This window comes from Hippopotamus amphibius, chromosome 1 (assembly GCF_030028045.1).
Source record: "Hippopotamus amphibius kiboko isolate mHipAmp2 chromosome 1, mHipAmp2.hap2, whole genome shotgun sequence".
In the NCBI taxonomy this organism is placed as follows: Eukaryota; Metazoa; Chordata; class Mammalia; order Artiodactyla; family Hippopotamidae; genus Hippopotamus; species Hippopotamus amphibius.
The window spans coordinates 117,616,914-117,630,148 of record NC_080186.1 but is presented as its reverse complement, the minus strand read 5'-3'; the positions used below and the strand labels follow the sequence as shown (position 1 = coordinate 117,630,148).

Sequence of the window (13,235 nt, the reverse complement as noted above, 5' to 3'; positions counted from 1 at the left end):
GGGTGAGGGTGAGGCAAGGGTGGGGTTGGTGGATGGAGAAGAAGGGATGCCCCGGGTAAATGGATACCTTCAGTCAGGTGTCTGAGACAGGCTTGACCTGAGGGCTCTCAGAGTCTGATTTTATCATCCCTTTAGATTTGTTAATCTAAAATCAACCTCTGGAACTTCTTGAAGCTGTTTAAGACACACCCTCTTGCCAGGCCTGATCTGCCCTCCTCCCTTCTTCCTCTCCAACCTCCAGGTGGAAATACCCTCTCCCTGGGAGGGAGTCCTGGGAGCATGGTGGGGATGCTAATATTTCTTCCCTGGGGGCCCCACCAGTAGGGCTCCTAGAATTATTCTCCCAGGGCTCCCTGTGGCTGTTGGAACCATGCAGGGGGTGGGGGGTGGCCAAGAAGGGTGCTCCTCCTCCTACCCCACATGTTCCTCCTGCACCAGTCCCCCCACCCCCAACACCCCGTAACACAGAGGCGCAGGTTACCCTGCAGAGAGGGAGCCAGAGCCAGTCGTTGACTTGGATGATACAGCCAAGAGCTCAAGGAACAGACCCATGTGTTCTGTTTTATGTTTTCTTTCTCCGGAGGTGGGGGAGGAAGCTGACATTTGTTGGGGGAAAGAACATCAGTAAAGCTACTGTGTACTGAGGCGCGGTGCAGCCAGGCTCTGTGCTAGTGTTTCACCGAATCAACACCACAGTCCCATTTCACAGACCAGGAGAACTTGCATCGCTCTGTAGCACCCTACTGTGCTGTAGTTTTCTCTGAAGCACTGATTACCTGACACTGTATTACCAAGGGCATGCTGTCCCCACAGGATTACAAGCTCCTTGAGGGCAGAAATGTTACTGGTTTGTGCATCCCAGTATTCTTACTTCCTAAAACAGTATCTGCCCCATTGTAGGGGCTCAGGAAATGTTTTGGAGAGGAATGAATAAGAAAATTGGGTCTCAGAGAGGTTCCGCAACTGGTCCAAGGTGGAGATGGTTATTCATCCCCTTGTGAGGTTTTCCTGAGGGCTAGAGGAACAATGTACACATAAAGTGTTTAGCATAGAGCCTGGCACATGGTAAGCACCCCGTGAAGGTTAGCGGTCCGTATCATAGGCAAGATCTTAGTTGGACGACTTATTGCCCAGGCCCATGAATCTTAGAGCCCTCCCTGAAGTACACAGGTGACCGAGCTCATTCTCTTATCAGAGTGAAAGCATACAATTTTGGGGAGAGAATGAATGGACCACAGAAAACAATTAGCTAGCATGCTTATGGGTTTGGGGGATGAAACATCCAGTCTTCCATGAACAAATGGCCCTCTTCTAACCATCCCTGAACCCATCGGATCATAGCCAACCTTATCCAGCCCTTCCCAGTTCCCTGACCCACCCATTCCAACCCTCACCTCCAAGAGCATCTTTTGGCCCCTGCCTACCAGGAGAGCTCAGTGGGTACCCAAGTCCCCATCAAGGAGTGGCGCTTGGCAGCCCCGTAGAAGCGCAGTGACTCCCAGGAGGAGCACACGACCTCAACTGCTTCCCACCCCAGCAATGCTCAAAGCAATCAGCCAGGTGAATTGGAGGGATCACCTGGTCACAGTAGCATTTACTGTTGACCTGGGAAAGCACAATGCAGTTAAAAGCCTATTTCTTTTTCTCTTACAGATATTGATCTACTTAGGTTTGTGCCAGGTTGTTTGCCAGCAATTAAATCAGAGTCGGCACCAAGGCTTGCATTTAACTTCACTCTCCCAAATATGCAGAGGCCTCCCATTCAAACCCATAGAGATACTGTGACTGCTTTGCTCAGCTACCCAGGCTGGGCTGTGATTTTAGTACCTTATATTTGGGCTAAAGTTAAGTGCAGGACCTGGACTCCCTGTTCTGTCATATTGCTAAGTGAGGGCCGTGATGATTAAAAATGAATCTATGTCCTTTCCAGTTCCTTGATCCTGGAAAACAGGAAATAATTTTGTTTGTGGAGAGATGACATCTAGTCAGGTCTTTCTTCAGACTGCATGAAAACCTTATGCTCTTTTTGGACCTGGCTCTTGTTTTGACTTTGCCGTTAGCTGGCTGTGGGATTCTGGCCCTCCTATTCTATCTCTGAAGCTGTCATTTCCTCATATCTTCAATGGGAGTTTGGGTCAGATGATGATAACTGATATCTGTATGGTACTTCACAGAGTCTATAACACTTAAATCCACATTGACTCAGTTTGCCATGTATAACTTTATGGTCTTGGTCTGTGCCTCAGTTTCTTCATCTGTAAAATGGGGGTAATATTAGTACCTGCCTGAGAGGGTTGTTGTGAAGATTAAATGAGTTTACACGTAAGTAACCTGGCACCTGGGAAATGTCCGCGCTTAGCCTCAGTACCATCAGCTCTAGGTTACTGCCTCCTTCGGGCCTCACAACAACCCTTAAGGTAAGGATTTACTTTTGCATCTTATAGATACTTAAGCACTTACTCCCAAACTGGCAGAACAAGGGTTCACCTGCAGGCTCTCCAATTTCAAATGTCTGTTCCACACCAACACAGAGACAGTTGTCAAAGGCTCATCCATGCGAACGTTCCGTGGCTCCATCAGTGTTCCAAACACAAAAGTCGTGTAACTGGGGTTCTGCTGATCACCCTGAATGCTGGGCCAGGCTTTTCCCTCCTGTGCTTCTGTGAGGCTTCCTCCAAGGCTAAGCACCTAGGGAAACTGAAGAAACCACCTGTCAAGTTGCCCTCTCCCTACAGAAGGGTGGCAGGAGTATGCACTCCACAGAGAGGAAAGCCTTCGCTTCTATGCTGCCTCTTTTGCCAGGAGGCTGATGTCCACTCCAGCCCCTGGACAGAACCCCAGTGACCACACCCTCCCCTACCTCCCCCCTCCTCACCTGGACACTCACAGTTTCCGGCTTCTACTCACCACCACCTGCTTCCTCCCAGGCAAGAAAGTACCAGAGGTGGGCAATTAAGTCATTTAAAACCATTTTCACGGTAGATTTTTACTGAACGAAAAAGCAGTACTTATCTCACTAAGACATTTCTGAGAAGATCTAGCTGTTCTTTTAGAACATCACTTCAGCGCCAATGAAAAATAGAATCCAGTCCTGGTAATAAATTTTTAAAACATACACACAAAAGTTATCAGCCTACAAAACAATGTTTCCTAGGCCTTCCCACACATCTCAGTATTTTAACAACGTCCCATCTGTTGATGTCAGTCTGAAGAAGCAGGCCTGTAGTCTCCAATTTTATTAAAATCCTTTCTGGCTAGTAACCTGATTTCTACTAGGCTGGCCTACTTACTTCCAGGCCCCGGGCCTGTGGGCCTGTGCCAATTTGCAAGGCTGACAGAAAAGGGAACGGTTAATCAAAAATCTGTTTAGCTTGTGCTTAATAAGAAATGTTTCCTCTTGCTCTTGTTACTAATTGCTGAAGATGTCTGTGTTTGGATTAAAACTTTGTCCCCTGCCATCTGGATGCCATTGATACGTCTCAGCTCCGTCGTGAGCCCGGTGATATCAGTGGTTTCCATGTCAACAGATGACAGCGTCATATGTTGAAATGTGTGACTGCAGTGTGGTGAAGGAGCCAGCCTTGGGAAGTAGGCAGCTCTGGTTTCACACCAAAATATCTTCACTGATTTTCAGACACTGCTTGGAAATTATTTCAGTTTTATGCCAATTACATTTACATGTAAAATCGCAGTGTAAATGTTTTTGGCCATTTGGGAAAGGAAACAATAGACTTGTTGATACCTATAGTTCTATTCGGTGGGAAAGACATTTCCTCAAAGGGCCCTTGTAAAATCTCCGGCTGGAGTGAAATAAGTCAGACAGAGAAAGACAAATACTATATGATATCACGTACTTGTGGAATCTAAAAAATACAACAAACTAGTGACTATAACAAAAAAAGAAGCAGACTCACAGATATAGAGGACAAACCAGTGGTGACCAGTGGGGGGGGAGGGGCAATAGAGGGATGGGACGTGGGAGAGACAAACTGCTGGGTGTAAGCTGGGCTCAAGGATGCACAGGACAACACGGGGGATCGCGCCAGTATTTTGTAATAACTGTAGATGAAAAGTAACCTTTAAAATGGCATACAATTTTAAAATAATTTTTAAATAAATAAATAAAATCAATCTCTAGCTGCTAGGAAATCTGTTTACTCTCTGAATCCAAGAAAGGTACCACAGGCACTAAATGGAAATCCCACGGAGTGTGTGGAACTCTGGATCCAAGGGCAGCAATGGTACATATTTATCTAGTCAAAGTGTGCCTCAGGCCTCCGGGTCTTGGTGATGCAGCCTATCTAAATAGAGCATCAGCAACAGCAGTCAAGAGGCAGTCCTGAAATAATTAAGAAAGAGACAAGAAATACCCCTCAACTGCGGGCTCCAGCCTACCGTGTCCAATACAGGATTAATAAGAGATGAATTTTAATCATCCTAAGAGTTCATGATTTGATTAAGGAGAAAGGTCATTGCAGAATCATTTCGTTGTAAGATAGACTGTACCGGTAGATATAAAAAACACGTCGTGGGAACCTAGGAAAATTCACCTGATAGCAACCTACTTTATTTACTTTTCCCTAGATCAAGAATGCTGCAGCCAATGTCCTTCGGGAAACGTGGCTAATCTATAAACACACGAAGCTGCTAAAGAAGATTGACCATGCCAAAGTCAGGAAACACCAGAGGAAGTTCCTCCAAGCTATCCACCAGTGAGTACTCCAGGGCAGCTCAGCCACCAGAGGACCAAATTAGAAGTGGTGGGTTCCCCAGAGCTTCATCGGTATCTTCTCGTGTACTTAGAGGAGCAGGAGAAATCCATTCTGTCCCACTCAAGAAGCACTGGCGGAGGGGGGACTGGACCCCGTCAGTCTGTTTATTCGTTTATTTTACCTGCCATTGCCAGACATTGGACAGGCGGCTATGGAAGGTAAAAATTAGATAAGAGCCTCCGAGGGCTCTCATAGTCCCCCCCAGACACACACACACATGCACACACGTACACATCGCATATTACAGCTGGAAGCTGAACAAATTATGGTCAGTGCTTTCTGTAAGCGAAGTATGTTAAAAGTATAGTGGATTTTTAGGAAAGCAGTTATATTCCAATAAAGAGCTAAAAAAAAAAAAGTATAGTGGATTTTGAAAAGTAGAGGATGAAAACATTTATTCTGACCTGGAAGTTTGGGGAAACCCTGAAAGACTGAGAGTAGCACATTCAAGGTGGAAGGCACAGCCTAGATCAAGGCATAGATGCCAGGAAATGCTCTGAGAGTGGTGAGGAAACTATAGTGACTGAAGGCAAGCACACATGCAGACAAGAGTTTGCTTTCTTGGGGACCTGCCAAGCCCTTGATTCTGGTCAGTTGTCACCCATGTTCGAGGTCCCGGGCTGGGTTCCCAAACCACATGTATTGATGTGGCTGTGGAATCTGCTTGCGGGGCGGAACCCAGCACGCGCTTGAAGAGTACGGCTGTTACGACTCTTTCCCACAGACTGAGGAGCGTCAAGATGGAGCAGAGGAAGCTGAGTGACCAAGCCAACACCCTGGTGGACCTTTCCAAGGTGAGTGGCAGAACCCGAAGGCCCCATAAAGGGTTCTCAGATGCTGGCATTTCAGTTTCTCGGGTGTGGCTGTGAAGACCTGGCCATGGCTAAACTGGCCAGTGCAGGACCAGGAAAGCAAAGACTACTTCCTCCTTCGTTAAAAAATTGTCTGGTTCTTGACATTTACAATCTACGAGTGGGTGTTGTTGACTTTTAAAACCTGGCATGTGTTTCTTTTTTCTTTTTTTTTTTTTAATTAATTTATTTATTGGCTGCATTGGGTCTTCGTTGCTGCACACGGGCTTTCTCTAGTTGCTGCGAGCGGGGGCTACTCTTCATAGTGGTGCGCAGGCTCCTCATTGTAGTGGCTTCTCTTGTTGTGGAGCACGGGCCCTAGGCGCGTGAGCATCAATAGTTGCGGCACATGGGCTCAGTAGTTGTGGCTCACAGGCTCTAGAGCACCGGCTCAATAGTTGTGGCACACGGGCTTAGTTGCTCCATGGCATGTGGAATCTTCCCAGGGCAGGGCTCAAACCTGTGTCCCCTGCGTTGGCAGGCGGATTCTTTACCACTGCGCCACCTAGGAAGTCCCTGGCATGTGTTTCTTAAATTCAGTCTCTCAGGTCAGTCTTTGCTGGAAATTAGTTAGCTGACCTACTAAATCTGTTTAGTGTGTTGCTTGATTAGCTGTACCCTGAATTTGCACGGGGTGAAGCACGCGTGAGACCAAATGGCGATGATGGTGTTGCTGCTGCCGAGGTCTCACAGAGGAGAATCCGTCCGGTTTACCGTCATAATTGCAAACTCATTTTCCTGCACCCTCCAGTCCTTACAACTCAGCTTTTCTGCCCCCCAACTGGTGGTGGTGGTGGTGGGGGTGCATTTCTTTATTTCTCATGAAGATGCCAAAAAAGAGAGCCCTCCTTTGAGAGCCCTACTGTCGTTCTGCGTTTCTGGCACTGAACTGCCGTAAATACTGTAAAGAAACTCGCTTCTTTTGCAGATCTCTGGAGTGAAAGGATTGGAGGCTGTTTCTGACTTGTTTCAGTCTGTATGATGGTCTCTAGGTCCATCCACGTCTCTGCAAATGACACAATTTCTTTCCTTTTTATGGCTAATATTCCATTGTATATACGTGCCACATCTTCTTTATCCATTCCTCTGTTGATGGACATTTAGGTTGCTTCCAAGTCCTGGCTATTGTAAATAGTGCTGTCATACAGAGTGAAGTAAGTCAGAAAGCAAAAAACAAATATTGTATATTAACACATATATGTGGAATCTAGAAAAATAGTATAAATGATCTTATTTGCAAAGCAGAAATAGAGACATAGACGTAGAGAACAAATGTACGGATGCCAAGGGGGAAAGTGGGATGGTGGGATGAATTGGGAGACTGGGATTGACATATATACACTACTATGTATAAAATAGATAACTAATGAGAACCTTGTTAGTATAGCACAGGGAACTCTACTTGATGCTCTGTGGTAACCTAAATGGGAAGGAAATCCAAAAAAGAGGGGATATATGTATACGTATGGCTGATTCACTTTGCTGTACAGCAGAAACTAACACAACAGTTTCTATACTCCAATAAAAAAAAAAAAAAAGAATCGGAGGCTCCACCACCGGCAGAGCTGAGTGTAGGCACCACTGGAGAAAGGGCCTCCCCTCCTCAGCCCCTCCTCCTCATTGCCTGAATAGAAATTGTATATCAAATGTGTAGCCCAGGGCCAGCTTGGCAGAACATTGCAGCAGATGTCAATTATCATCAAGGAACACATTCCCGGGTAGGAAAGAGAAACTCCCTTAGGCAAATTAAGCTGCCTTTGAAAAGAGGGTGCAATCAGAGAAACTGCCAGTTCTTGGGCCACGTGCAGGCGCCTTGTTCAATGCAGGGATCAGGCCGAAGAAAGGGCCTCCCAAGCCTGGGAGGACTTCAGTTAGGGAATGCGTGGCTGGTACAGATGGGGAGAAGCCCACAGGCCTGTGTGCCTTTGGAGGGGGCCCTGAGGGGGAGTGAAGGGCTCCCAAGAGCTTGGAGGAGGCGAGGATGTGAACGGAGCGCCCGGGTGCAGAAGGGAAGCACCCAGCGGGGTCTTGGGTGCATTGCTTAACACTCTTGGCTTCCAGTATCAGAAATCCACTGAAAGTAGGTTTAAAAATGTAGGTATTTATTGTAAGGATACAAGGAAGTCTCATCCCAGGCAGAAACTCAAGGCAGGCACGTGGCCACACTTCAGGAAGGGACTAACTAGAAGTGGACCTCAAACTGGGAAGTATTTGCTCAGCCTGTCTTCTCTCTGCTGTTCAAGTGCCTGCTTCAATTCTCTTTCGATCTTCATTGCTGCACACGGGTTTTCTCTAGTTGAGGCGAGTGGGGGCTCCTCTTCGTTGCAGTGCGCGGGCTTCTCTTGTTGCAGAGCACAGGCTCTAGGCACGCGGGCTTCAGCAGGTGCAGAACGCGAGCTCAGCAGTTGTGGCGCACAGGCTTAGTTGCTCTGCAGCATGTGGGATCCTTCCCAGACCAGGATCGAACTCATGTCCCCTGCATTGGCAGGCAGATTCTTAACCACCATGCCACCAGGGAAGTCCTGACAACTTTCTATGCCTCCTGTCTCCATGGCAGACCATGGCGGGCCCCTATCCAGGGAGTACATGTTCTAGTTCTAGCCATAGGCAAAGACAAATTGGCCAGCCTTCTGTTGGTCTTAATTCTAAATTCTCAGAAGGGATGAAATGACTGGCCGGCTTGGGTCCCATGTCCACCCTTGGACCAATCAGCTGAGGGCAGGAGGGGGATCAGGAAGGGCAAACATGGCTGGGGACCTATGCTGGGAGGTGCAGGACTGGCCCAACAACCCCCAAGATATTTCTTTTACAAGTAGCCATATTTCTGCCTCCTCTCTCGCCTGGCAGGACAGGCTCTGGAACAGCGGGCACACTGGACTCTCAAGCCTGCCTTCCTTCAGTGCCAGCCACCGCTTCTCAGAGACAGGGCCCTGTGCAGAGCAGACTGGGTGAAATAAACAACTCCATGAATTGGAAAGAGGCTCATGTGAATTGGGTGGGGGAACTAAACCATCAATAACCTAGGAGCAAGTTACCTGGACAGAAAGGGTGTGGAGGAGGGGGTTAAGGGAAGGTGTCTGAAGGGCTGCAGGGGGTGGTGTGGGACCTGCACGGAGGGTGAACTCTGACATCCATCCAGTCTTCATTTTTCCTCCCAGGAGACTCAGCCAAGGTCCTGGCAGCAGCCTAGCATCTTTCACACTGGCCCACATTCCCCCTGGCATCCTGTCACCAAGCAACAGTACAGGGGAGACAATAATAACACTGTGTTCTCTCCCTTTGCTTTCTGTGCTTCATCCTCCCAGCTCACCACCTTCCACCCCTGCCCTTTGGTCCTCTCTAGATTGAGAAAAGGGCGTGTGGCCTCCACATATCACTTATTCTATGGAAGAGCTCTCTTGTAGGGCGGCAGAGATGGGGGGCCTGGGACACTTTATTTGCTGGCTTCAGTGTCTTCCATTGAAGTGTAAAAACCATTCCCCACATCTGAGGCTCAACTGACCAAATAAGATGGTATCTGTGAAAATGCTTGGTGAACTATAATAGTTTTGCACGTGGTAGTTCTGATGACAAATATAGATGAGGAAACCGAGGTCCAAAGAAACACAGAGACCATCCCAAGGTCGGGCGGTTGGCGAGCTGCCGTGCTGGGGCCGAGAACCAGGAGCCCTGACTCAGTCCAGAGCTTGTGCCCCTGCGGTCAAATAGATTTGTGGTTTTGTACATTCCGGGAAGAATATGCACCTTGAGGAGGTTCTGTGAATGTTAATTAATAAAGAAAGCACTTTCACTTCTAAAGTCACCCTCTCCTCCAAGGCAGCCACAATAGAGTCCTGTCCTTGCGAAGGCAGAGCTGCCTCACTCTGCCTCTGTGACGGCTCCTTTTGGGGCTGCAGCCAATTTCCTGGTGACAAGATATCACTATATTTTCAATCCCCCTTCTCCCAACTCCTCTCTGGCTTCTTATATTTTGCCACCTTCCTCTCCTTTTTTTTTCTTTTTTTTCCCCATTCACCTCATTTCCTACTTCCTTGGCCCCTGCCGGCATCAGTGGTTTCTGCATCTTCCTGGAGTAACTTGAAATTTCAGGTGAAATAAGATCAGGGTGTCACTGGCAGCTGACCAGAAGCCCCTAGAGCCACAGTGCCTACAGGTGGAGGTTGGGAGGGTACAGAGCAACCGCCAACCCAGTCTCCTGCAGCCACAGTAACACCCAAGAATGTGAAGCCTCCCAAGCATCTCACTCCCATGTCTGATGTCATTTGTGGATTCGTGGGGAGAAATCTGACTGTCACATAGATAAGGGCTCTACAGGCCAACCTGGGGAGCCAAATTATGGGGCTGAAGGAGAGGAGGACGCCCAGGTTTCAGGTGGGGACAGCTTGAAGGAATGGCCTCTCGTGGATACAGGGAGCGCTGGCAGAGGTAGGATGGAAAGTGGTGCCCTTGGCACAAGCTGCCTTTGTTTAGAGTTGCTCTGACCCGGTTTTATAACTGAACTCTCAGAAGGCAAATTTATTTTATTACTTTAAAGTTTTATTTTATTTGCAGTTCCGTGGAGGTACCCCATTTTTGCTCCCCTGCTCTCACGACCTCATTCAATGTTCATTCACAAAAGCTTCCCGAACACCTGCTCTCCAGTGGCAGGCCCTGGGCTGGGCCCCCTTGGGAGACGTCTCTCCTTTCCTTCAGCCACTCGGGTCTCAGTGGAAAACACTGAGAAACTTTCTAGGTATATGGAAATAATCTGTGGCGCAAAAGGTCTTTTCCCATCAGTTAAACGCCTACATTGGCCAAAGGATGGAAGGGACGGTGGTTTTCCCCTGTGCCAGCACTGCATGCATTCATTAGTTCTACCAACATCTTTTAGTGCCAACCATGTGCGACAGACCCCCTTGCTAGGCACATTTATGTACACTTGTCCATCAAAAAATATTAGTTGAGCATCTTCTATGTGCCAGATGCTGTTTGAAGCCCTTGGGACACGTTGATGAACACAACAGGCAAAGGTCCCCACCCTGGAGGAGCTTTCCTTCTAGTGGGAGACGACAGACAACAAGCAGAAGAAACAGCAAGTTAGCTAGTGTATTAGAAGGTGGCATAAAAAAAGAAAAGAGTTGAGCAGGGTTAGCGGGTCAGGAGTGGGGGTGGGGACAAGGTGCCATGTTAACGAGGGTGTGGGGGAGGTGATTTTTAAGGGAGGCTTGAAGGAGGTGAGGCTGTCAGTCATGGGATGTGCGGGGGGCGAGCACTGGTGACAGAGCAGGTCCCTGGGACCCTGGGAGATGGCACCGAGAGCAGGAGGTTTACTTGGGGCACCGTCGGGACAGCACCTGGGGGCACCGTCAGGAAGCAGGATGGGGCAGAGGGAGAGTCTGAACTGTGATACGATTGACAAAGGCCTTGACCGATCCACGGGAGTTCGGGAGGTGGGCTGGCCCTTCAGCGGTGTCCCACATTGAGGTGATGTCCCTCCTCATTGACCAGGCAGGAGAGGGGCTGTAACCTCAGCAAGGCAGCTCCCTGTGACTGCAGCCCAGGCCTGAGTGAGGTATGTGGTACATCGTACATTTGGCTGCTATGTTGAAAGTGGGCGGCGGGGGGGGTGCAATGGCTTCATAACTGTGTGTAGTTATCATTAACTCCTATTTTGTAAGGAAACCAAGGTTCAGAGAGGTTAAGGGGCCTGAGGGAAGGCACGTTATTAGTGAGCTGCAGATGTGCACTTGAACCTTGGCCTGCCCAGGATAAGTCTGTTGCATTGTCCACTCCTCACCACAGGAGGTGCCATTGCTGTATGAGCTGAGAGGCTCGATGCAGTGAGAACAGGAGGACACTTTAGGGACTTGCTCTGTTTAAGAAGAAAGCGCTGCTTCTTTTCCATTCTACATATTTTCTAATATATTTTCATAAGTAATATACATTATTTTTGTAATAAAACAACAACACACACACACAAAAATGTTGTGCCATTTGAGCCTCCGTGTCTTCAAGACCTTAAACTGCTTCTCCATCCCTGGCCAGATCAGACATGGCCGGTGTGGAAGTTGGTCCCTGGAGGAGTTGTATTTCAGCTGTCATCTGGAGGAGTATTTCGTTCTCCCCACTGCAGATTCCTCTGCGATGACCTGTTGCCTCCCTGTCTCTCACCTCTCTGTCTCTCCAAACAGATGCAGAACGTCATGTATGACTTAATCACAGAACTCAATGACCGGAGCGAAGATCTGGAGAAACAAATCGGCAGCCTGGAGTCTAAGCTGGAGCACCTCACCGCCAGCTTCAATTCCCTGCCCCTGCTCATCGCGGACACCCTGCGCCAGCAGCAGCAGCAGCTCCTGTCTGCCCTCATGGAGGCCCGGGGCGTCAGCGTGGCGGTGGGCACCACCCACACCCCACTCTCCGACAGCCCAATCGGGGTCAGCTCCACCTCCTTCCCGACCCCGTACACGAGTTCAAGCAGTTGCTAAATAAAACTCCCCACTCCAGACGCATTACCCATAGGTCTTAAGATGCAAATCAACTCTCTCCTGGTCACTTTGCCATCAAGGAACATTCAGACCAGGGAACGTAAAGAAGAGAGACCGAGCTAATTAACTAACTCGTGTTCATTCAGCGTGCTTGGTTTGATATGCCTTGAAACCAGAAATCTAATCTCTGTTTAGGTGCCTCTACTTGGGAGCAGGAAGAGGAGATGACAGGAAGCGACGCCTCTGGCAGGGCCCTTGCTGCAGAGTTGGTGGAGAACAGAAATCCACGTTCAATCTCAGGTCTTCACATGGGGGGGGTGGGGGGGTCAGATGCACTGAAGTAGCCGACAGTGAAGCCAGCCCAGAGGAGGGTCCCGCTGGGGGAGGGCGTGGTGTCAGGCTTGGGGGATGGGTTCCTCACCCCGGGATGCTCCAGCCCACCTCTCTCCTTTCCTTTTGTCTAAGGAAGCCCCTGAATGACAAAAATAAGAGAGAGCTGCCCACAGCTTGCCAAAACAGACATTCTTTCCTTCCATCTCTTGCACAGTCATAAAACAAAATTTAGACTGAAAGAAAAACAGACACATAAAAAGCCAGACTTTCCAGCCAATATTAATACCCATATAAACCCGTGTATTTGCAAGCGTGTGCATGTACACACACACATACACATCCCACATTCAACCCAGGTCTTTTCTTGTTTGCACTTGACCCAAGTAAAGAGAGATCTGGTACCTTACCCTGCACACAGTAGGCACTCTCTAAATGCACGTTGAGTTGGTCTGAATCGGGAGGCGGGTGCTGTCAGTTCAGGTAGCTTGCTGGTGTCGGCCACAGTCTGAGCTTCACTGAAGATGCAGGTCACTTCAAACACAAAACAGGGTGCTTCGCCCTGGATGTGCTCCATGCTCGCTCTGACATGAATGACAAACCAAAATTGGCATTCTGGAGAGATAAGTAGCCTTCTAAAAATAACAGCTTCTGCAGGGTTTTCATCTTACATCCAAACGAGCTGTGTTCCACTGGAGCGCACAATCGGGTGTGTGTATGTGAGGGAAGGGGGGCAGGACCTGTGCATGCGTGCACACACGTGCACGAACAGGTGCAACCCTAGGACACCTGCGTGAATAGAAGTATTGTCTGGG

The 13,235-nt window shown here is 48.7% G+C and overlaps 1 protein-coding gene across 3 annotated transcripts in view; it reads left to right on the top strand.

The window, feature by feature from the left end:
• The window catches only part of KCNN3 (potassium calcium-activated channel subfamily N member 3), a 155,313-nt gene extending 143,196 nt beyond the window's left edge, over positions 1 to 12,117 (top strand). For all 3 annotated transcript variants that reach the window (XM_057725390.1, XM_057725389.1, XM_057725391.1), the window contains 3 exons: positions 4,585 to 4,712; positions 5,497 to 5,566; positions 11,794 to 12,117. In XM_057725390.1, coding sequence (XP_057581373.1) covers positions 4,585 to 4,712; positions 5,497 to 5,566; positions 11,794 to 12,090 — 495 coding nt within the window. In that variant the 3' untranslated portion in view covers positions 12,091 to 12,117. The remainder of the gene's footprint in view (positions 1 to 4,584; positions 4,713 to 5,496; positions 5,567 to 11,793) is intronic.
• Positions 12,118 to 13,235: the final 1,118 nt, after the last annotated feature.